Here is a 23,651-nt window from a genome sequence, read left to right as displayed (position 1 = left end):
AATGTTTGCAATATTATCATTTGTTTCACAAACCTTATGGAGAGAATTTTAATGACCAAAAGTGAAGAATACCTGACCCCTCCCTAGCGGGGACATGGCAGGAGATGACACTTCCCTGCCAGCGGTTATCCAAATATCAGTGGAAGAAAAATGGCGGAAAAGGGAGAAAAAAGTTTAGAGAAAGGCTTTCTCGCTCGTACAGCCAGTATCACCTCAAAACGAGCGAAACGTGCTCAGGAAAAGGTAATTTAATTATTAATTGTACAAGCTGTTATTGGTGTTTAAAAAAAGGCAGTCGTTCAGGATTTATATTGCAGTAGTTCGAGGATTTATATTGATCACTGTAGCGACTAAACTAAACAGATGAAGTGAGTTTTTATTGTAAATAACGAGCCTTTATTTTAGATAGATATCTGAAGGGTTACTTTATTTTGTGTTAAGGTCAAGCAAAAACTTGGTAAAGCAAACGAGACGAAAGATGTCACATTTGACGAGTTTGTGAGCAACTTCAACAAACAGCAAGTAAGTGATCGTAAACATTGGAGTACTTGGGATCTGTTATCGGTATACAATACCCATAAATGGCTAGGAGCTAACTATAATACTGATGAACGTGGTTGATGTCTACTGGTGACCGATCATCCGATGATTGCAATTGAAACCGTTCGTAGTTTTCATGCATTTTAAAGTAAAATGATCAGAGAAATTTCAACTAATCGTGCACATCCCGAGGACAAATCTCAAACTTGTGTGCATAATAAAAAATGTACCCAGTAATATAATCTATTTATTACTCATATCCTGCCTTGTGAAAAGATACTAAGGAGATTGATTAGTAATTAAAAAAATACAAGAATATGTATACATATAGTATTTACATAGCACTTATTCAGTATTAAACAATATGTATTAAGGTTACGGGGTGCCTTCAGCCTGCGGGATGCCGAAAAACCCAAAGTGTTGAAGAAAAATGTTGATACATGTGTCATGTTTAATCGAATATGTTCATGTTATATGTCATTGTAAAGCTTTAAAAATGGGGAGTACTATTACTCGTTTTGTTCTAGGTTTGATGAAATGCTTTATTTTTTAACGGTTTTAATCATGCCCTTGTTTTCAGCCAATCAAATCCCTTAAAAACCCTAATGTTGCTAAACTATCCGGCAGATCTTTACCTTTTATGGCTTATGTCAATCACCATATGCACATCTACCAAACCGTGTTCGGCTTTTAGGGATTTTTTTTGTTCCTATGCAAATTTGAGTCAAAGTTAGAGGATTGAATAATTTCCAGGTAACATGACACTGGAGGAAATAAAATACGATCTGCTCAAAATCTCTTAAAAGCCAAACACATTATTACTCTTAAAATAAATAACCTAGTGTTTTGCCAAATTCTGCGGTCAAAGCTCTTATACTTTACGCACATTAGGGTTTTGAAGTTCAGAAATATGTGCAAATTCGAAGCTGAGAAATCTCGGTTGAAAGTTCTTGGAGTGTGCTACACCTACTTATGTTATATATCAAGTTCGAATTCGAAGTTTGAATTTCACCACAAGAAAAACAAATGACAAGCAGGAATTCCTGTAGATAGGGGAAGACAAGAAAAAGAAGCGCTCACATGAAACCAGGAAAGTGCAGCTGAGACCAGTAGCAAAAAGGGCAAGTTTTATGGCGATTTTGTGACATGTATTAGATAAACTAAAACACTGATAGAACTTTCCGCAAGACAACGGAATTTGAGGTTTTTGAAGTCACGCTTTCCTGTTAAAATCAGTTTGCTAATCAACTATAACCTGAGGTCCCGAATGTAGGGAACACTGGGTTCCAGTAAGTGATAAAAGGATTAAAGGATTACAACACCTTGATGCTTACACAAAGTCTTCAAGCAAAATCCTGTTTTGCTTATTATCTCAAAAAGATAATAAAATTCCAAACATTTTTCATTGCTAGAAAAAAGGTGAATGTAGTCGGGAATTTAAAGATGAAAAAAATATTTTTTTTTCGATGAAATTTTCACTTCAAGGCACCCATACTGGAGCTGAGGAACACAAAATTCTAGTAAGCTCACGTGCATTCAACAAGTCAAATTGAGTTCAGAGAGATACAGAAAGATACTCTCCATGTCTTTACTGTTTCTAGGTCCCAGGAGGGGGGGGGGGCTCCTATAAAAACAATGGGCTGACTTTGGGTGTGGTCAGGAGTGATTCTTACCCCTAACAGATAGTAAATTTGATGTGTGAAGCAAATTTCTAAACCTAAGAGAGTAGCACCGAAAACAAAAAGGGCAATGCCTTCAAGTACAACTCCTTTCTGATAGCTTTTAAGAGTGCTGCCATCTTGTAATCTCTAATTCCTGTTGTTTTTGAATATGATGATCGATTTGCGTTAGACCCCCTAAGGGATAGCAGAATTGGACGAATCTTTATCTTCTAAGGGATAGAAGCTGGTAGAATTTTAAACCATAAAAGATAGGACAATCACCCCACCACTTTCATAGTATTCTCCCCCCTTGTGGGTTGGGGTAGAATCCAGGAGGATCTAGCAACCAACTTTGTAATAAGAAAATGATTATCCTTGATAAATAACACACATCTAATAAAAGAAAAAGGCATTTTTAATAACAGAAACTTGGATTTAGCTTTTAGTTGGGCTGTAAAAAGGCAAAAAGTTTTTATATTCATCAACTGCACTATCAATTAAGGGCCATAGCAGCACCTGCCCGCCTCCTTCCCCAATATTATTTAAAAAAATTACAAGGAATGACCAGTAGGGGTGTGGCTGTACCCCCAATATTATTTTAAAAAATTACAAGGAATGACCAGTAGGGGTGTGGCTGTACCCCCAATATTATTTTAAAAAAATTACAAGGAATGACCTGTAGGGGTGTGGCTGTACCCCTAATATTATTTTAAAAAATTACAAGGAATGACCAGTAGAGGTGTGGCTGTACCCCCAATATTATTTTTAAAAATTACAAGGAATGACCAGTAGGGGTGTGGCTGTACCCCCAATATTATTTTAAAAAATTACAAGGAATGACCAGTAGGGGTGTGGCTGTACCCCCAATATTATTTTAAAAAATTACAAGGAATGACCAGTAGGGGTGTGGCTGTACCCCCAATATTATTTTAAAAATTACAAGGAATGACCAGTAGGGGTGTGGCAGTACCCCAATATTATTTTTTAAAAATTACAAGGAATGACCAGTAGGGGTGTGGCTGTACCCCCAATATTATTTTAAAAATTACAAGGAATGACCAGTAGGGGTGTGGCTGTACCCCCAATATTATTTTAAAAAAATACAAGGAATGACCTGTAGGGGTGTGGCTGTACCCCCAATATTATTTTTAAAAATTACAAGGAATGACCAGTAGGGGTGTGGCTGTACCCCCAATATTATTTTTAAAAATTACAAGGAATGACCAGTAGGGGTGTGGCTGTACCCCCAATATTATTTTTAAAAATTACAAGGAATGAATAGTAGGGGTGTGGCAGTACCCCCAATATTATTTTTAAAAAATACAAGGAATGACCAGTAGGGGTGTGGCTGTACCCCCAATATTATTTTAAAAAATTACAAGGAATGACCAGTAGGGGTGTGGCTGTACCCCCAATATTGTTTTAAAATATTACAAGGAATGACCTGTGGCTGTACCCCCAATATTTTATAAATGTTTTTGTATCGTACCCTCCCTCCCTCCCCCCCCCCCCCCCCAATATTTCAGGGCCAGCTGCAGGTCTTATCCTTCTTACAGATTGATTCTGGTTGGACGCCTCTGAGGACTAGCACTTCTTTTAAAATTTCAATGGCTTAGTGTTTTGCATTCATCCATCCAAATATACAAACAATGATGATGATTAAATGCACTTCTTTATCCTTTAAGGCTGCAGCCCAAAAGCTCCAGAAAGAATTTAAGAATTATAACAACTGTGTTAAAGGTGAAGTATGTTAAAGTGTACTCATTTGCTGTACGCATTATTCTGTTGTGTATTTTTATCATCCACATTGACACCAAATATTTTATATTTCATGGTTCAGAGCAATGTTTCAACTAAAAGTGAATATGGCCCCTTTTTTATGCAAAAAAACCTAGTTAGCTTTTTGCTTACCTCTTGCTAAGCAGTATCTAGGTCAGTCTAAATATCCATTTCCTGCTCTGAAATATCCCATTAAAAAGGATGTGAAGCACTTTGTAATTTTTCCAGTCGTTTTATATTTTCGCAATTCAAGTTTAGACATTTTTCTAAAACTTGTCCTATATCTCTGAAGCCTTAGGCAAACAGCCTTAGTTTGGCAAGCATTCCTTGTTCAACCTTGATTGATTGAACACAGGCCGGTCCTAGCCATGCTGTATGCTCCAAGCAATGCTGACATTTTTTTGCAAGGCTTTCAAAAGTTTTGAGTTATTAGAAGGAGCTGTTTTACTAGAGCCTCAAGTTACAAAAGATTTCAAGGTATCAGGATTTAGAGATTTCAAGTTATCAGGACTCATCTGTACTTGTGTTAGGGAGCTTGTAAAGCTAGTTAATTTCCAATTTTCTTTTCATCTCCAAGTTGGCATTTGACCAAACCCACCCACTTCAAATTTTTTTAGCTTTTTGAAGTGTGTTAATTATAGTCTTAAGTATATTAAACACTAAACCGCACTATAAAAGGGCCTGTGCCAGGCGTCTGTCACCTTCAGTTGTCATTTACCCTCCGAACTGACAACAGCTCCCGGTAGCGCTTTGAATAACAATGCAAATAGAGAGGAAGATTTTTACTCTATCCTTCTTGAATTATTTCAAATTACAACAATTCATAGCATAAACTCTACTAGGAATATTCAAATGGTTTCACATACTGCAGAATGACAACAAACACTGGTATATGTCGAATTACAATTACACGCGCTGTTACGCGATCTCAGTCTCGCAATCTCACACTTAGAAGCTATATTTTAGTCTATAAGCTACCCCTGCAGAATTCCTCATTTGAAAGTAAACCTGTAATATAACAAAGCTTTTGTAAAAAGTTGTTCTAGCCACTTAATAAAAGGATGAGTGAATCGCTATGTACGAGCCGTGGTTGATAAAGGTCCGGAAATTCTTCAATAGCTCAACCCAAATCCCTAGGGACTATTACATGTATGTTCTATACTGTGTAGCGGCTGTAAAGATATTATGGGCTCGTAAACATGGCAGAGACATGAAGGACGGTTCATGAATGGCCCGGAGAAATGGCCCGTAATTCTTGTAAAAACTCAAATCTTGGTCAAATTTTTACGACAGTCAGCTCCCCTTTTGCTCCAAGATTTCATATATGATGTATAAATCTACTTTAAGTTTTTAATATATTTTATTTTTGCCTCTGAATTGTACGATATATAAGGAAATCAGAGAAATTTATTTTCCCGCTTCGAGTTCCGTTACCACTGGCCATCTTTACTTCGGATTTGAATTCAAAAGGTGTCGCTTGTGGCCGGTCCTTACCCTTTCATAGCGCGGTTTCGTGTTTAAGTCTTTTTGTATGTTTAAGTTAAAGTTGGGGCACATTCTGTTTACCCATCCGTAGCTATGCTGTCTGCAAGTGCTGATTTCAGCGAAGCCATGAAAGATGTCTATGAACCTGACTGGTCAGGACGTGATGTAGTATTTAAGCTGCTAGATGTAAGTTAATGAATATGGATTTTTTTGTCTGTGTTTACATGGAGTGTTTTGGGTAGTTGAAACATAGTGTGGAGTAACTGCATAATGATGAAGTATCGATGTAGGGTGGAGTAGCTATATAGGAGTGGAGTAGCTGTATAGGAGTGGAGTAGCTGTATAGGGGTGGAGTAGCTGTATAGGGTGGAGTAGCTGTATAGGGTGGAGTAGCTGTATAGGGGTAGAGTAGCTGTATAGGGTGGAGTAGCTGTATAGGGGTGGAGTAACTGTATAGGGTGGAGTAGCAGTATAGGGTGGAGTAGCTGTATAGGGTGGAGTAGCTTTATAGGGTGGAGTAGCTGTATAGGGTGGAGTAGCTGTATAGGGGTGGAGTAACTGTATAGGGTGGAGTAGCAGTATAGGGGTGGAGTAGCTGTATAGGGTGGAGTAGCTGTATAGGGTGGAGTAGCAGTGTAGGGTGGAGTAGCTGTATAGGGGTGGAGTAGCTGTATAGGGTGGACTAGCTGTATAGGGTGGAGTAGCTGTATAGGGTGGAGTAGCTGTATAGGGGTGGAGTAGCTGTATAGGGTGGAGTAGCTGTATAGGGTGGAGTAGCTGTATAGGGGTGGTGTAACTGTATAGGGTGGAGTAGCTGTATAGGGGTGTAGTAGCTGTATAGGGGTGGAGTAGCTGTATAGGGTGGAGTTGCTGTATAGGGGTGGAGTAGCTGTATAGGGTGGAGTAGCTGTATAGGGGTGGACTAGCTGTATAGGGGTGGAGTAGCTGTATAGGGGTGGAGTAGCTGTATAGGGGTGGAGTAGCTGTATAGGGGTGGAGTAGCTGTATAGGGTGGAGTAGCTGTATAGGGTGGAGTAGCAGTGTAGGGTGGAGTAGCTGTATAGGGTGGAGTAGCTGTATAGGGGTGGAGTAGCAGTGTAGGGTGGAGTAGCTGTGTAGGGTGGAGTAGCTGTATAGGGGTGGAGTAGCTGTATAGGGGATGGAGTAGCTGTATAGGGTGGATTAGCTGTATAGGGTGGAGTAGCTATATAGAGTGGAGTAGCTGTGTTGGGATGGAGTAGCTGTATAGGGGTGGAGTAGCTGTATAGGGGTGGAGTAGCTGTATAGGGTGGACTAGCTGTATAGGGGTGGAGTAGCTGTATAGGGTGGAGTAGCTGTATAGGGGTGGAGTAGCTGTATAGGGTGGAGTAGCAGTATAGGGTGGAGTAGCTGTATAGGGGTGGAGTAGCTGTATAGGGTGGACTAGCTGTATAGGGGTGGAGTAGCTGTATAGGGTGGAGTAGCAGTGTAGGGTGGAGTAGCTGTATAGGGTGGAGTAGCAGTGTAGGGTGGAGTAGCTGTATAGGGTGGAGTAGCTGTGTAGGGTGGAGTAGCTGTATAGGGGTGGAGTAGCTGTATAGGGATGGACTAGCTGTATAGGGGTGGAGTAGCTGTATAGGGTGGAGTAGCTGTATAGGGGTGGAGTAGCTGTATAGGGTGGAGTAGCAGTATAGGGTGGAGTAGCTGTATAGGGGTAGAGTAGCTGTATAGGGTGGAGTAGCTGTATAGGGTGGAGTAGCTGTATAGGGTGGAGTAGCTGTATAGGGTGGAGTAGCTGTATAGGGGTGGAGTAGCTGTATAGGGGTGGAGTAGCTGTATAGGGGTGGAGTAGCTGTATAGGGTGGAGTAGCTGTATAGGGGTGGAGTAGCTGTATAGGGTGGAGTAGCAGTATAGGGTGGAGTAGCAGTATAGGGGTGGAGTAGCTGTATAGGGTGGAGTAGCTGTATAGGGTGGAGTAGCTGTATAGGGTGGAGTAGCTGTATAGGGGTGGAGTAGCTGTATAGGGTGGAGTAGCTGTATAGGGTGGAGTAGCTGTATAGGGGTGGTGTAACTGTATAGGGTGGAGTAGCTGTATAGGGGTGTAGTAGCTGTATAGGGGTGGAGTAGCTGTATAGGGGTGGAGTAGCTGTATAGGGGTGGAGTAGCTGTATAGGGTGGAGTAGCTGTATAGGGGTGGAGTAGCTGTATAGGGTGGAGTAGCTGTATAGGGGTGGAGTAGCAGTATAGGGTGGAGTAGCTGTATAGGGTGGAGTATGTAGGGTGGAGTAGCTGTATAGAGGTGGAGTAGCTGTATAGGGTGGACTAGCTGTATAGGGATGGAGTAGCTGTATAGGGTGGAGTAGCTGTATAGGGTGTAGTAGCTGTATAGGGGTGGAGTAGCTGTATAGGGTGGAGTAGCTGTATAGGGGTGGAGTAGCTGTATAGGGTGGAGTAGCTGTATAGGGGTGGAGTAGCTGTATAGGGTGGAGTAGCTGTATAGGGGTGGAGTAGCAGTATAGGGTGGAGTAGCTGTATAGGGTGGAGTATGTAGGGTGGAGTAGCTGTATAGGGGTGGAGTAGCTGTATAGGGTGGACTAGCTGTATAGGGATGGAGTAGCTGTATAGGGTGGAGTAGCTGTATAGGGGTGGAGTAGCTGTATAGGGTGGACTAGCTGTATAGGGTGGAGTAGCTGTATAGGGTGGACTAGCTGTATAGGGTGGAGTAGCTGTATAGGGGTGGAGTAGCTGTATAGGGTGGAGTAGCTGTATAGGGGTAGAGTAGCAGTATAGGGTGGAGTAGCTGTATAGGGTGGAGTAGCTATAGGGTGGAGTAGCTGTATAGGGTGGAGTAGCTGTATAGGGGTGGAGTAGCTGTATAGGGTGGAGTAGCTATAGGGTGGAGTAGCTGTATAGGGTGGAGTAGCTGTGTAGGGTGGAGTAGCTGTATAGGGTGGAGTAGCTGTATAGGGGTGGAGAAGCTGTATAGGGGTGGAGTAGCTGTATAGGGTGGAGTAGCTGTATAGGGTGGAGTAGCTGTATAGGGGTGGAGTAGCTGTATAGGGGTGTAGTAGCTGTATAGGGGTGGAGAAGCTGTATAGGGGTGGAGTAGCTGTATAGGGTGGAGTAGCTGTATAGGATGGAGTAGCAGTATAGGGTGGAGTAGCTGTATAGGGTGGAGTAGCTGTATAGGGGTGGAGTAGCTGTATAGGGGTGGAGTAGCTGTATAGGGGTGGAGTAGCTGTATAGGGTGGAGTGGCTGTATAGGGGTGGTGTAGCTGTATAGGGTGGAGTAGCTGTATAGGGTGGAGTAGCTGTATAGGGTGGAGTAACTGTGTAGGGTGGAGTGGCTGCCTAGGGATGGAGTTCTATCTGTTCTATTTTCACTTATTGGTTTGCAATGCTGTTTCTGTTTTTGCCTTTTGTAGCAGCTGCATGTCTATTATGCTGATCTCCAAGAGAAGCTTCAGGACGAAGTGCTTGGTCCATTAACAGCCTACCAAAGCCAATTTCCAGATATTAAGGTATACAAGCAAGATGCTGATAATGTCAGTTAGTGTTGTTATATTGCAAGTGATAGTTTAACCTATTACAGGCAAGAATAAACAAGCATGGGCGAAAACTGGTGGATTATGATCGTTATCGACATAATTATGAGGTACGATGATTTTTTTGTCTTGACCTTGTATAATATTTACATCTCTAATGTTCTTGTTTTCTCATAAACAGGCAATGAGAGCAAAAGGAAAAGGTGTTGATCAAAAGAAGTTAAACCAGGTTTGTTTAATGCAGAGATTTGTGTTTAATATTTTTTCATTGACAATGTAAGGTACATTTTACTTTTTATTCTCTTCTAGTGTCAAGAAGAATTTAGTGAGGCAAAGTCTGTTTACACTAAACTTCATGCTGAATTGTATGAAGAGTTGCCAGCTTTGTATGACAGGTGTGTGAATCTTTTGTTGTATATATAATTTAAACATGAGGTTCCGCTATAAAAGTGAAAGGTCCTTCCACCCCCTGGATGAAGAATAAACAGTAGTCAGTGAGTAAACATGTCAGAAAAATCACAGGATTGTCCACCTAAAATGTTTCTGTTTATAGTAAAATACTGTATACCAAGTTGTTTGTGCTCATAAATATAAGCATTTTCATCAAAGCATGAGAATAATTCGATGTGCTTGATTATGGATAGCGCCAAATTTAAAATTTTGCTCCTTGTTATCTGTGCAAAAATAGTTTTATTCTGAGGCTGAGGCTGTAGAGAGATAAGCAATTTTACAGGAAACTTATGATTTGTTGACTGCTACTGTGGCAGTGTTCTGATTATAATTGCAAATTCGAGCCCGGGGATGGAAGGAGCTTTCCCTTTTATAGAGAAACCTACTACAAAAAGTTCTGACCTGATATTTTCCTTTTTTGCAGCCGGATAGCATTTTATGTATCATCTTTTCAGAGTATTTTTACTGCTGAAGCTATATTTCACAGAGAAGCTGGCAAGGTAACTCACTATTTGAAATTCTGTCCTGACTATCACCTTACTCTTTTTTGGTGTCTATTTCTAATAACACGGGGTGCCTTGGCTCAGTAGGTATGAGCCCCAAGAATTTAATAGATTACAATAATGATTTGAATAAGCTCCCACCTTCAAATAAGCACCCCCTCCCCAATAAACGCCCCCCTTCGACCTCAAATTTTGGAATAAGTGCCCCTCCCCAATAAGCGCCCTGTCCTATCTCTTAACAAATGTACTTCTTGAACATTGTAAATTTAGCTCACATTGACATGCTCACATTACAACATGGGCCTATTTATTTTTTCCTTCAACTTCTTTATCCATATAAGCGCACGTTTTGTTCTCAGTCCAAAAGCTGGTATTTTTTGCCGAAATGAAATAAGCGCCCCCTCCCAAATAAGTATCCCTCTCCCAGGTGCTTATTCATATCATTGCGATATATGACTTCTCCCCCACCAGGTCATGTTGATTATTTGCATTGTGTTTGTAATCCTTTTTTTTGTATACTTCAGTTTTCTGGAGGTGGAGGGGGGTACTGAAAATACGGGGGAAGCGGAAATATGGGGGAAGCGGAAATATTGGGGAAGCGGAAATATGGGGGAAGCGGAAATATGGGGGAAGCGGAAATATGGGGGAAGCGGAAATATGGGGGAAGCGGAAATATTGGGGAAGCGGAAATATTGGGGAAGCGGAAATACGGGGGAAGCGGAAATATGGGGGAAGCGGAAATATTGGGGAAGCGGAAATATGGGGGAAGCAGAAAATGTTGTTCCTCCTGAAGGAGGGGGGGATTAATTTAGCCCTTACTTTTATCAAAATACTCATTCCTCCCCCCCCCCCCCCCTCGGGATAATAAATGAACTTTCCCTTAATGAGTTTATTGTACATGTGGTGAGTTGAAGTTGTATTGAGTTTATCGGTACTTAGGGTATTTTTTATTTATTTAGCATCTTAAAGATGTTTACACAGGTTTGTGTAGGTTTCCGTAAGTTCTGTGAACTAGAGAAGCTGTGGTTTCTGGGGGTGCGCTCAATACAGACACACCCCCAGAAGGAGAGCAGAGAGGCAACAAAAAAGCTGATTGACATTCACGTGAGAAAACATAGGTGCGAGGTTATTATTACTTGAAGTATGATTTGTTTGTATTTTAGATAAAAACACAAATGAATGACTTAATGGATGGACTTGTAGATGAGCTTTCATCTGGCACACATACCTCAAGGCGGCCATTCCAGTTATCAAGGTAGATCTCTACCCATTATTTATTATTTCTTTCTTTACAGTTCGCTAACAGTATATTTTATAATGACATGATACACTTAAGAAAACTGAAGACTGGAGTTTTTATTAGGAATTAATCAATTATTTATTTTTTTTATCTTGATGGCAACTTTCAGTATATCACCAATCTCTGACAGCGATGAATCTGAGCATTTATCAAATCCTGGAGAAGTGGCAGAACCATTAAACACTGAATCAGCAGTATGCAATGATGAAGAGCCAAGGGATGAAAATATAGAAGGTTTGTGGTACAACATGTTTGCTGGTACAATGAGTAATAAAGTATGTAAGATCTAGGGTGCATGTGGAAGACTTGTGGTACAACATTTGAAGGTGGCCTCATCCACTTCCTTTAGGCCAGTCATTGTAACTACCTCTCCCAAGTGCTTTAAAAATTGTCATTTTGTGATTACTATCATATTACAATTTGTGATCATTCATATCTATATCCACAGCATCGCAAACATCATAAGTATTAACGTTTTTGTAACCTATTACAAATTTAAGTCATTATTAGTATTAATCAGTATTAGTTAATTGTTATTATAAATTTCAGCTCCAGCCTTTCAGGGAGTTGAAGAAGATGAGGGACCAGCGGACGGTAATATTAATAATATGATAATAATAATAATTTATAATGATAAATAACATTTTTATAGTGCAAATTAACATATTTGTAATCACATGCCCCTATATAAGGCATAACCTACTTCCAAGGTATATTTTTTTCCAGAGGAGATAATGTCTATAATCATACTTCAAAATTTGTATTTCTTTTCATTTGTGACACCATAAAAATGTTTATGGACTGAAATGTTTCTTCATTTGTGAGACCAAAAAAGGTTTATGGAGATGTCTCTTCGTCACTTTGTCAGGTTTTAGGCCTTGAGACATTGGTATGTTGGCAATGGTGTTGCACAAAACCTTAAAAAAGAAACCACCAACCAAGGCCACCAAAGTTGTACCCCTCAGTTTTTAGCAGTGATAAAAGAAATTGATCAATATTCTTTACATAGATCAATATTCTTTATTCTGATACAATGCATCAAAGGTACTAGTGTGATGAGTCGGTGTTATTTCTGTTAGCAGAAGTATTCAAATTTCTTTCCATTGGTCAACATTATCGTTCAAATCCCTCTCAAACACATTTATACCCATTTGCTGAAAAGATAATGAAGGGGGACTCTCCCGTAGGTGCTAGTCCTGTGCATCCCAACCTACCCACAAATGAAGGATCAGAAGATGACCTATCAGAGGATGAACAGAAGCCTGCAAACAATCTTCCACCATCTAGACCACCTGCTCCCATAGATAAACCCACTCCTACACCGAGACCACCCATACTGAATGCCGCAACAGAGGTATGTAAACACCAAGGCACCTTTACTGAATACAGAAACAGAATATACAAACACCAAAAGCACCTCACTGAATACAGCAACAGAATATACAAACACCAAAAGCACATTACTGAATACAGCAACAGAATATACAAACACCAAAAGCACATTACTGAATACAGCAACAGAATATACAAACACCAAAAGCACCTCACTGAATACAGCAACAGAATATACAAACACCAAAAGCACATTACTGAATACAGCAACAGAATATACAAACACCAAAAGCACATTACTGAATACAGCAACAGAATATACAAACACAAAAAGCACATTACTGAATACAGCAACAGAATATACAAACACCAAAAGCACATTACTGAATACAGCAACAGAATATACAAACACCAAAAGCACATTACTGAATACAGCAACAGAATATACAAACACCAAAAGCACGTTACTGAATATAGCAACAGAATATACAAACACTAAAAGCACATTACTGAATACAGCAACAGAATATACAAACACCAAAAGCATGTTACTGAATACAGCAACAGAATATACAAACACCAAAAGCACCTCACTGAATACAGCAACAGAATATACAAACACCAAAAGCACATTACTGAATACAGCAACAGAATATACAAACACCAAAAGCACATTACTGAATACAGCAACAGAATATACAAACACCAAAAGCACCTTAATGAATATAGTAACAGAATATACAAACACCAAAATCACCTTAATGAATATAGCAACAGAATATACAAACACCAAAAGCACCTTAATGAATATAGCAACAGAATATACAAACACCAAAAGCACCTTACTGAATACAGCAACAGATTATACAAACACCAAAAGCACATTACTGAATACAGCAACAGAATATACAAACACCAAAAGCACATTACTGAATACAGCAACAGAATATACAAACACCAAAAGCACCTCACTGAATACAGCAACAGAATATACAAACACCAAAAGCACCTTACTGAATACAGCAACAGAATATACAAACACCAAAAGCACATTACTGAATACAGCAACAGAATATACAAACACCAAAGCACATTACTGAATACAGCAACAGAATATACAAACACCAAAAGCACATTACTGAATACAGCAACAGCATATACAAACACCAAAAGCACCTTACTGAATACAGCAACAGAATATACAAACACCAAAAGCACATTACTGAATACAGCAACAGAATATACAAACACCAAAAGCACATTACTGAATACAGCAACAGAATATACAAACACCAAAAACACCTTAATGAATATAGCAACAGAATATACAAACACCAAAAGCACGTTACTGAATACAGCAACAGAATATACAAACACCAAAATCACATTAAAGAATATAGCAACAGAATTTACAAACACCAAAAGCACCTCACTGAATACAGCAACAGAATATACAAACACCAAAAGCACATTACTGAATACAGCAACAGAATATACAAACACCAAAAGCACATTACTGAATACAGCAACAGAATATACAAACACCAAAAGCACCTCACTGAATACAGCAACAGAATATACAAACACCAAAAGCACATTACTGAATACAGCAACAGAATATACAAACACCAAAAGCACCTCACTGAATACAGCAACAGAATATACAAACACAAAAAGCACATTACTGAATACAGCAACAGAATATACAAACACCAAAAGCACATTACTGAATACAGCAACAGAATATACAAACACCAAAAGCACATTACTGAATACAGCAACAGAATATACAAACACCAAAAGCACGTTACTGAATATAGCAACAGAATATACAAACACTAAAAGCACATTACTGAATACAGCAACAGAATATACAAACACCAAAAGCATGTTACTGAATACAGCAACAGAATATACAAACACCAAAAGCACCTCACTGAATACAGCAACAGAATATACAAACACCAAAAGCACATTACTGAATACAGCAACAGAATATACAAACACCAAAAGCACATTACTGAATACAGCAACAGAATATACAAACACCAAAAGCACCTTAATGAATATAGTAACAGAATATACAAACACCAAAATCACCTTAATGAATATAGCAACAGAATATACAAACACCAAAAGCACCTTAATGAATATAGCAACAGAATATACAAACACCAAAAGCACCTTACTGAATACAGCAACAGATTATACAAACACCAAAAGCACATTACTGAATACAGCAACAGAATATACAAACACCAAAAGCACATTACTGAATACAGCAACAGAATATACAAACACCAAAAGCACCTCACTGAATACAGCAACAGAATATACAAACACCAAAAGCACCTTACTGAATACAGCAACAGAATATACAAACACCAAAAGCACATTACTGAATACAGCAACAGAATATACAAACACCAAAAGCACCTTACTGAATACAGCAACAGATTATACAAACACCAAAAGCACATTACTGAATACAGCAACAGAATATACAAACACCAAAAGCACATTACTGAATACAGCAACAGAATATACAAACACCAAAAGCACCTCACTGAATACAGCAACAGAATATACAAACACCAAAAGCACCTTACTGAATACAGCAACAGAATATACAAACACCAAAAGCACATTACTGAATACAGCAACAGAATATACAAACACCAAAGCACATTACTGAATACAGCAACAGAATATACAAACACCAAAAGCACATTACTGAATACAGCAACAGCATATACAAACACCAAAAGCACCTTACTGAATACAGCAACAGAATATACAAACACCAAAAGCACATTACTGAATACAGCAACAGAATATACAAACACCAAAAGCACATTACTGAATACAGCAACAGAATATACAAACACCAAAAACACCTTAATGAATATAGCAACAGAATATACAAACACCAAAAGCACGTTACTGAATACAGCAACAGAATATACAAACACCAAAATCACATTAAAGAATATAGCAACAGAATTTACAAACACCAAAAGCACGTTACTGAATACAGCAACAGAATATACAAACACCAAAAGCACATTACTGAATACAGCAACAGAATATACAAACACCAAAAGCACATTACTGAATATAGCAACAGAATATACAAACACCAAAAGCACATTACTGAATACAGCAACAGAATATACAAACACCAAAAGCACCTTACTGAATACAGCAACAGAATATACAAACACCAAAAGCACATTACTGAATACAGCAACAGAATATACAAACACCAAAAGCACCTTAATGAATATAGCAACAGAATATACAAACACCAAAAGCACGTTACTGAATACAGCAACAGAATATACAAACACCAAAATCACCTTAAAAAATATAGCAACAGAATATACAAACACCAAAAGCACGTTACTGAATACAGCAACAGAATATACAAACACCAAAAGCACCTTACTGAATACAGCAACAGAATATACAAACACCAAAATCACGTTACTGAATACAGCAACAGAATTTACAAACACCAAAAGCACGTTAATGAATACAGCAACAGAATATACAAACACCAAAAGCACGTTACTGAATACAGCAACAGAATATACAAACACCAAAATCACCTTGACGAATAGAGCAACAGAATATACAAACACCAAAATCACGTTACTGAATACAGCAACAGAATATACAAACACCAAAAGCACCTTACTGAATACAGCAACAGAATATACAAACACCAAAAGCACCTTACTGAATACAGCAACAGAATATACAAACACCAAAAGCACCTTACTGGATACAGCAACAGAATATACAAACACCAAAAGCACATTACTGAATACAGCAACAGAATATACAAACACCAAAAGCACATTACTGAATACAGCAACAGAATATACAAACACCAAAAGCACATTACTGAATACAGCAACAAAATATACAAACACCAAAAGCACCTCACTGAATACAGCAACAGAATATACAAACACCAAAAGCACCTTACTGAATACAGCAACAGAATATACAAACACCAAAAGCACCTTACTGAATACAGCAACAGATTATACAAACACCAAAAGCACCTCACTGAATACAGCAACAGAATATACAAACACCAAAAGCACCTTACTGAATACAGCAACAGATTATACAAACACCAAAAGCACATTACTGAATACAGCAACAGAATATACAAACACCAAAAGCACATTACTGAATACAGCAACAGAATATACAAACACCAAAAGCACCTTAATGAATATAGTAACAGAATATACAAACACCAAAATCACCTTAATGAATATAGCAACAGAATATACAAACACCAAAAGCACCTTAATGAATATAGCAACAGAATATACAAACACCAAAATCACGTTACTGAATACAGCAACAGAATATACAAACACCAAAAGCACCTTACTGAATACAGCAACAGAATATACAAACACCAAAAGCACCTTACTGAATACAGCAACAGAATATACAAACACCAAAAGCACCTTACTGGATACAGCAACAGAATATACAAACACCAAAAGCACATTACTGAATACAGCAACAGAATATACAAACACCAAAAGCACATTACTGAATACAGCAACAGAATATACAAACACCAAAAGCACATTACTGAATACAGCAACAGAATATACAAACACCAAAAGCACCTCACTGAATACAGCAACAGAATATACAAACACCAAAAGCACCTTACTGAATACAGCAACAATATACAAACACCAAAAGCACCTTACTGAATACAGCAACAGATTATACAAACACCAAAAGCACCTCACTGAATACAGCAACAGAATATACAAACACCAAAAGCACCTTACTGAATACAGCAACAGATTATACAAACACCGAAAGCACATTACTGAATACAGCAACAGAATATACAAACACCAAAAGCACATTACTGAATACAGCAACAGAATATACAAACACCAAAAGCACCTTAATGAATATAGTAACAGAATATACAAACACCAAAATCACCTTAATGAATATAGCAACAGAATATACAAACACCAAAAGCACCTAATGAATATAGCAACAGAATATACAAACACCAAAAGCACCTTACTGAATACAGCAACAGATTATACAAACACCAAAAGCATGTTACTGAATACAGCAACAGAATATACAAACACCAAAAGCACATTACTGAATACAGCAACAGAATATACAAACACCAAAAGCACCTTAATGAATATTGGAACAGAATATACAAACACCAAAAGCACCTTACTGAATATAGCAACAGAATATACAAACACCAAAAGCACGTTACTGAATACAGCAACAGAATATACAAACACCAAAAGCACCTTAATGAATATAGTAACAGAATATGCAAACACCAAAAGCACCTTACTGAATACAGCAACAGAAATATGGTGCAAAGTCCTGGCTACGCTGTATTTATATTTATTCCTATTTTAATCAGGATCCAGCCACAAATGCTGAAATTCCAGGAGTTCTGTACAAGGTAAACTGCATTGTAACTTTATATTTTGGCCTATGTAGTATAGCAAATATGTATTAAGTGTTTGTTGATGTGATGGAAATGAGAGGGTTATTTAAAGGGTCATTTTTACCAATTCTGCATGTGTAGTTGAGACAGCCAATAAGTGATCAGCATTACAATTTAAAACATTGTTCATGGGAACTTGAAAGCCTATGTCATATATGTGTGTGTTTTTTTCTCAGGCGACTGACCATTCTGCCTTTTTTCTTGTCTACTATACAGGGCTTCTGGAATTTCCCGCTTGTGCTTTTTCCAAGTAATCCACAAATTTCCGTGTAATCCCACGTAATTTGGCTAAATTTTTAAAGACAAAACATTTAATTGCACAGCTGATGTGTTCTTTTAGGGTTGTTCTTGATTATTCTTGTTCTTCCCAAGTGTGATACATATTACTGGTCATTCAAATTAGTTTGAATTACTGTTCACAGTTACTTTTTCTTTTCATACTCTCTTGAAAACATTGGTCTTCTGGTGATGCCCCTTATTACACCTGGTCTCATATGTAGAAGGCACATTTTTTTTATAAGTGTAAAAATTATATCTCCACAACAACAGTACCTATTTGGACATCATAATTGTTCCTACTATTGAACATGGTTAGGTCCGTGCCACTCATAAATATAACGCTGAGGATGACGATGAACTGTCTTTTGAAAAGGATGATATCATTCATGTCATAGCATTTGATGACCCTGATGAAGAACAGGTTAGATTTTATTATTGACTTTGCCATGTCATGTCTATGCTGTGTGTTTGAGTTGGCTTGAGGTGGTTATCCTTTTTCTAACTAAATTAAGTAAATCTGTCTGCTATTCTATAAGGAAATAAATATTGTCTCAAGCATACTATTTTTACTCAAAAATGCACAAAATTCTCCAAGTAAAAAAGACTTTCACCACTGGTTTGCATACTGTAAAAGAAACTTGTTTGAGAGTTCAAAATATTTTGTAAAAACAAAAACAAAGACGACTTGCAGCCAACTATGAAGAAAAGATTCTAAATCTCAAGTTATGTCATTTTTTCTGTGAATTGTCCTAAAAAATCAATATGCATATTATACATACAGTAAGTGGGCATTATACCATATGAATTAATACGGCATGCACGGAATTTAAAAAAATGGGAGCATTCCATCATGCTCTTATTTGCACCAGAGCAACTCATTGCCTGGCTGGTTAGGGTAGTGAAGCCCATGCCAATCAGATAATTATTACATTTCTTGCATCCCCATAGGTTTTAATTAGTTTACTTCACAAAACTATCCTGGCGGTTACCAGTGCACTGTAACCAAGGGAGCATGTCAGAATGTGTTTCAATTTTATGTGCGACTATGACTCTTACGAAAATAAACCACTTCTTTTTGCAGCACACCTCGTGTGTTTGTTTTGTTAGGGGAAATATCACTTGCGCTGTTGGTAGCGTGGGCTCAGATTATCAAGTGGATTATGCTTGTCCGTATACTGCCCAAAGGCTTTCCAAGGACAGAGAGTTACAGTAGAAGCTTGCCTCATGCTCGTGATGCACTTTAGTTGGCACTTCATGCACTGCATGTATTCAATATCTTCGGGCGGTCTGTAATTAATGAAATGAACAAAGACCCTGCTGACAAACATAACCCATTGCCCAATCAGCACAAGTGGTTCCCTACAAAAAAACACATGACACGTTGCATAACAAAGTGGTTTATTTTCGTAATAATCTCCATCCCGTGGTAGAACATTTCTGTTTCCCTTGAAATAAGGAATAAAGCAAATAAAAGATGCACCTTCTCATGTATCATTTTCCCCACTTTATTACAGGATGAAGGGTGGCTATTAGGAATACTGGATTCAACAAGAATAAAAGGCGTTTTTCCTGCAAACTTCACTAAAGTGATATCTTGAGATGAGATTTAGCTAGGCAACTAAAATCAGTAAGAATTGAAATAGTAAATTTAGCGTATTCAAGAAATTAAATAGAATACCATCACTTGATGGGGCCTGAAAACAAAATATGCAACCATTGAGATCCCATCCTGTATGTATATCGCTAACACACAAAATGATGGTTTGAACAGGTGGGAGTCGCATTTCAGGTTTATTTTTAGCTGCATTAGCCTAATTTATACAATAACACCATCACTCTCCCATTGTCATGACATCATAAACCATTTTATTCCAAGCCATCTAGGAAAACCCTTTTTATGGTGAATACATAATATTGTGCTGAAGCTGGTTTTAAATAATTATCACAACTGTGTTTTTGTGCCTTTTCATTTTTCATTGTTAAAGAAAAAAAATAGCTTAGTTTTTCAATAACAAGGCAAACTAAGATGTTGTTGTAGAAGCCTACTAAGTTGTCAAAACCTGCTACTTACTAAAACAAGAGAAAACTTCTTAAGGGATCTTGGTGGCAAAATCAAAGCTTAAAATGTTGCGGAGAAAAGTATAGAGGTCAGTAACTGAGATTAGCAGAGCATAGCATATAATTATCTCTTGTAGCTATTTTGTTAAAGCCTGAGAACCAAGAGTGAGGCCAATTTTACTGATTTGAATAATCTTTTAGCCCTCCATCAATCACCTATTAAAGATTTCTATGAGAGCTCACCAAGGAATGGATTAATTAACAGCAGTCATTTCTTACCAATCCCATACTTTTTGTTCCTGTGATGTAAATATATTTTCTAGGTTAAGCCATACAGTAATTCCTTGTAGATAATACAGTTATATAAAGTGGCTCAGTAGAATTTTTTTTAACAAAGATAATAAATTAATGCTGTATACCGCTGCTCTGAGTGTTACTCTATTCTAATCTTTGGGAAATACTACACCAATTTGCTTTCTGATCTCATCCATGTATCCAAGAATACGTTCTGTGGTTGAATGGGGAATGACAAGACTTTGAGCTTGATGAGCAAGTAGGCATTCCCTCACGCCCTCAATCTCATACCTTTAAAAACAACCATATCATTACTACATACGAGGGATAGAGGGTTATAAAAGCATTGCTTTTTTAAGAATTAATTGATTTTGGTACATTTTTTCTATAATCAGGGTTGTTCAAATGCACTGGTACTGTACAGTAAAAACTTTGGAATTTGACTTGGGAATAATATCTATTTTCTAGTCAAACATCTGAAAGATTGGGATTGCTTGTTCCAGTATTTACCTCATTCCTGTGCTATTTTTGAAGTTTAATGGCATCACAGATGGGGGCAGCAGATAATCTTCAACAGACCCATCTGAAAACATGATCTTTTCTGATGACCAGAAGGGGCTGCATATATTGATACTGCCTTTAGTTCCTGATATCAAGCCAGTGTTTGGTAAAGGGACATCTGAAAAATAGAAGCATCTGGTAGATCAGCACTGTGGTTCAGTGGCTGCAGCACATCTCACAAACTTTGGCTGCATAATGCATAACAAACAACAAAAATAGAGTTCTACAACATTTAGAATTGCATTACCTATTGATGCTGTAAACTGGGCCATTCTTCCATTGCTATACTTCATACTAACACAAACTGTCTTGTCAACTCCACTCTTGGTCTTTGCCCCACTAGCACAAATGCTCTCTGGCATTTCCCCTCCGTATACCATATCAATCAAGGTTAGGCAGTAGATTCCTACATCCAGTAAAGCACCACCACCTAGATTTGGATCAAGCACTCGTTGAACAGACATTGCAGATATTCCAAAATAAGCCTGGACAAACTTCACATCCCCTAAGATGGTGTCAATGGTATCCTTGCACTTCAGTTGTTTCTGGAGTTGGATGTACAGTGGAAAAAAACGTGTCCAAACAGCCTACAACAGCAACATTAAACAAGTAAGCAAACCTACTACACTAACAATAACAGTCAATTAATGATGTTATGACTTCTGAATGGACCTTTTTGTTTAGGGACAAATATAGTGTGATTCACTGATTGTTAACCTTTCTGAATTGTGAAAGGGGGTTTGAAGTATTTTGTCAATCCCAGAAAGACTGAAATTGCTCAGAAGATTTGTATGCTTCTAAAGTGATGAAAGGGCTAGCAGGAACATGTCTGGGTCCAAAAAAGGCAAAAAATTGCAAAGGCATTAAAAATGCACCACTATCATTGTTTGGGCATTAAGGGAATCTAAGGAAACCCCCCTTCCCCCCCTTAAAAGAGGATAAACCAACCCATGCCCCCTCTAAAATACTCAAAATACTGAATGTAACTCAAGACATAGTCTACGTGCAGCTGCCAACTCGCAAAACAAATCCTCTTGTAACTATGATGAGAGGATGTTTTTGTAAATAAGTCACAGATCCGATACATGCATGAAAATATAAGCCAGCAAACTTAAACCAAAATATCACCCAAAAGTACCACAAATTGAACATGTTGGATGGGGTCATTAGTTCCTGCTCAGATTTATCTAAAATATCGATGTTTATAGGAGTTTCACTAGGGACTTGGGAAGTACAATACAATCACCTGCTACGTCATCTCTATCCAGATTGGCTATTCGTGTGTGTTTATGTAGGCTACAAAAGATAATGTATTACAATAATCACCAATAATTAACCTCAGGCTAGAATCAGGTTTTTCTGTCCCAATCATTGTTGCATTATTAGGATTTTGAAATCAAATCGGGATGGGAATTGGGAGAGTCAGACATGAGCTATAATTCATCACCACCCCTTTCCCTTTCCCTCCGAATGTAAGTTCTCATAACTTAGTTATAGCTACCTCCATGAAAAAAATAATTTATCTTAGATCTTTAAAAAAAAATAGTATTGTTCCTCTTATCAAAGTTTTTTACGCACAGCTATCTTCTGTTAAATCCACTGTTTTGATAACTTGACTGTTAAAATTGTTACACGGTCACGAGATACACAAGCAAAACCTACCTCCATACAAAATAACCCTTTTGTCGTCGCCAGTGCAAAAACCTCTTGTGCCTCCTTCAAGTTAAGCGTTATTGGCTTTTCGCATATGACATGTTTTCCGTGATTAAGGGCAAGAATGCACAACTCTTTGTGAGTCGAGTTAACTGTAGAAATATAGACAACTTCCACGTCCGAATCTTCAACCAGTTCCTTGTAAGAACCATACGCTCGTTCAATATCGTGCTTTAATGAGAACTCTTGGGCTCTGAGAAGATCGCGAGATGCTACAGCAACCCTCTTATGGTCCAGTCCCGGCAGAGTTCTCATTGCAACAACAAAGTCGTTGGTTATCAAGCCAGCTCCGAGAAAACCCCATCGGGTAGGAGCCGCCATCTTGAACTGCGCCTATCAGACGGCACGTGATCGCTCGTTTCACTTCCTCTCCCTTGTGAAATGAACGATCACGTGTCGTCTGATAAATCAGGCTATTACTGCGCCCGCGATGGAAGATTGGTACTTCATGTAAGCTACCAACCCTCTTCAACAAAAAATCCGACTAGAGAGACTCACAGCCAAGCTGTAGAGAATAACTAGGTGGTCTGTGTAGGCATGATGAATCACTAAATGTGTAGCGTAGCTACAGTAGCTTATCTGAGTGATCAGCTTGTCTTATGCGTATTCAGAATAGATTTCCTCTTTTTTTTTTG

At 38.2% G+C, this 23,651-nt stretch overlaps 2 protein-coding genes across 3 annotated transcripts; one reads left to right on the top strand and one right to left on the bottom strand.

Moving 5' to 3' along the window:
- The first annotated feature begins 86 nt into the window (after window positions 1-86).
- LOC5505670 (myc box-dependent-interacting protein 1) lies at window positions 87-20,871 on the top strand. 2 transcript variants are annotated; one of them, XM_048720475.1, is made up of 16 exons: window positions 87-243; window positions 442-522; window positions 3,887-3,941; window positions 5,557-5,651; window positions 8,871-8,966; window positions 9,038-9,100; window positions 9,172-9,219; window positions 9,300-9,385; window positions 9,865-9,940; window positions 11,107-11,198; window positions 11,353-11,477; window positions 11,793-11,837; window positions 12,431-12,597; window positions 18,025-18,066; window positions 18,707-18,811; window positions 19,905-20,871. In XM_048720475.1, exons 1-16 carry the CDS (start codon window positions 151-153, stop codon window positions 19,986-19,988), a joined length of 1,353 nt encoding a protein of 450 aa, XP_048576432.1. In that variant the 5' UTR covers window positions 87-150; the 3' UTR covers window positions 19,989-20,871. The 2 variants fall into 2 exon arrangements, with proteins under 2 accessions (XP_048576432.1, XP_048576437.1); XM_048720480.1 differs by lacking the exons at window positions 18,707-18,811; window positions 19,905-20,871 and adding an exon at window positions 18,328-18,649.
- On the bottom strand, window positions 19,772-23,384 carry LOC5505671 (trans-1,2-dihydrobenzene-1,2-diol dehydrogenase). The gene is made up of 4 exons (XM_001626390.3): window positions 22,966-23,384; window positions 21,551-21,890; window positions 21,253-21,421; window positions 19,772-21,033 (listed from the first exon to the last, which is right to left on the bottom strand). Exons 1-4 carry the CDS (start codon window positions 23,335-23,337, stop codon window positions 20,892-20,894), a joined length of 1,023 nt encoding a protein of 340 aa, XP_001626440.1. The 5' UTR covers window positions 23,338-23,384; the 3' UTR covers window positions 19,772-20,891.
- Between the last annotated feature and the right edge of the window lie 267 nt (window positions 23,385-23,651).

The sequence above is a fragment of the Nematostella vectensis genome, chromosome 2 (genome assembly GCF_932526225.1).
Source record: "Nematostella vectensis chromosome 2, jaNemVect1.1, whole genome shotgun sequence".
Taxonomy (NCBI): Eukaryota; Metazoa; Cnidaria; class Anthozoa; order Actiniaria; family Edwardsiidae; genus Nematostella; species Nematostella vectensis.
Note: the sequence above shows the minus strand (reverse complement) of the source record. Positions and strands in the feature narration are given on the sequence as shown.

Bases quoted from the DNA above. Each gene is read 5' to 3' on its own strand.
- LOC5505670 (XM_048720475.1), top strand. From the start codon at position 151: ATGGCGGAAAAGGGAGAAAAAAGTTTAGAGAAAGGCTTTCTCGCTCGT. The intron at 523-3,886 runs GTAAGTGATCGT...TTATCCTTTAAG, and splicing joins GCAACTTCAACAAACAGCAA to GCTGCAGCCCAAAAGCTCCA. The intron at 9,386-9,864 runs GTGTGTGAATCT...CCTTTTTTGCAG, and splicing joins TTGCCAGCTTTGTATGACAG to CCGGATAGCATTTTATGTAT.
- LOC5505671 (XM_001626390.3), bottom strand. From the start codon at position 23,337: ATGGCGGCTCCTACCCGATGGGGTTTTCTCGGAGCTGGCTTGATAACC. The intron at 21,891-22,965 runs GTAGGTTTTGCT...TTGCTGTTGTAG, and splicing joins AAGGGTTATTTTGTATGGAG to GCTGTTTGGACACGTTTTTT. The intron at 21,034-21,252 runs GTAAATACTGGA...TTGTTTTTAAAG, and splicing joins AAAAATAGCACAGGAATGAG to GTATGAGATTGAGGGCGTGA.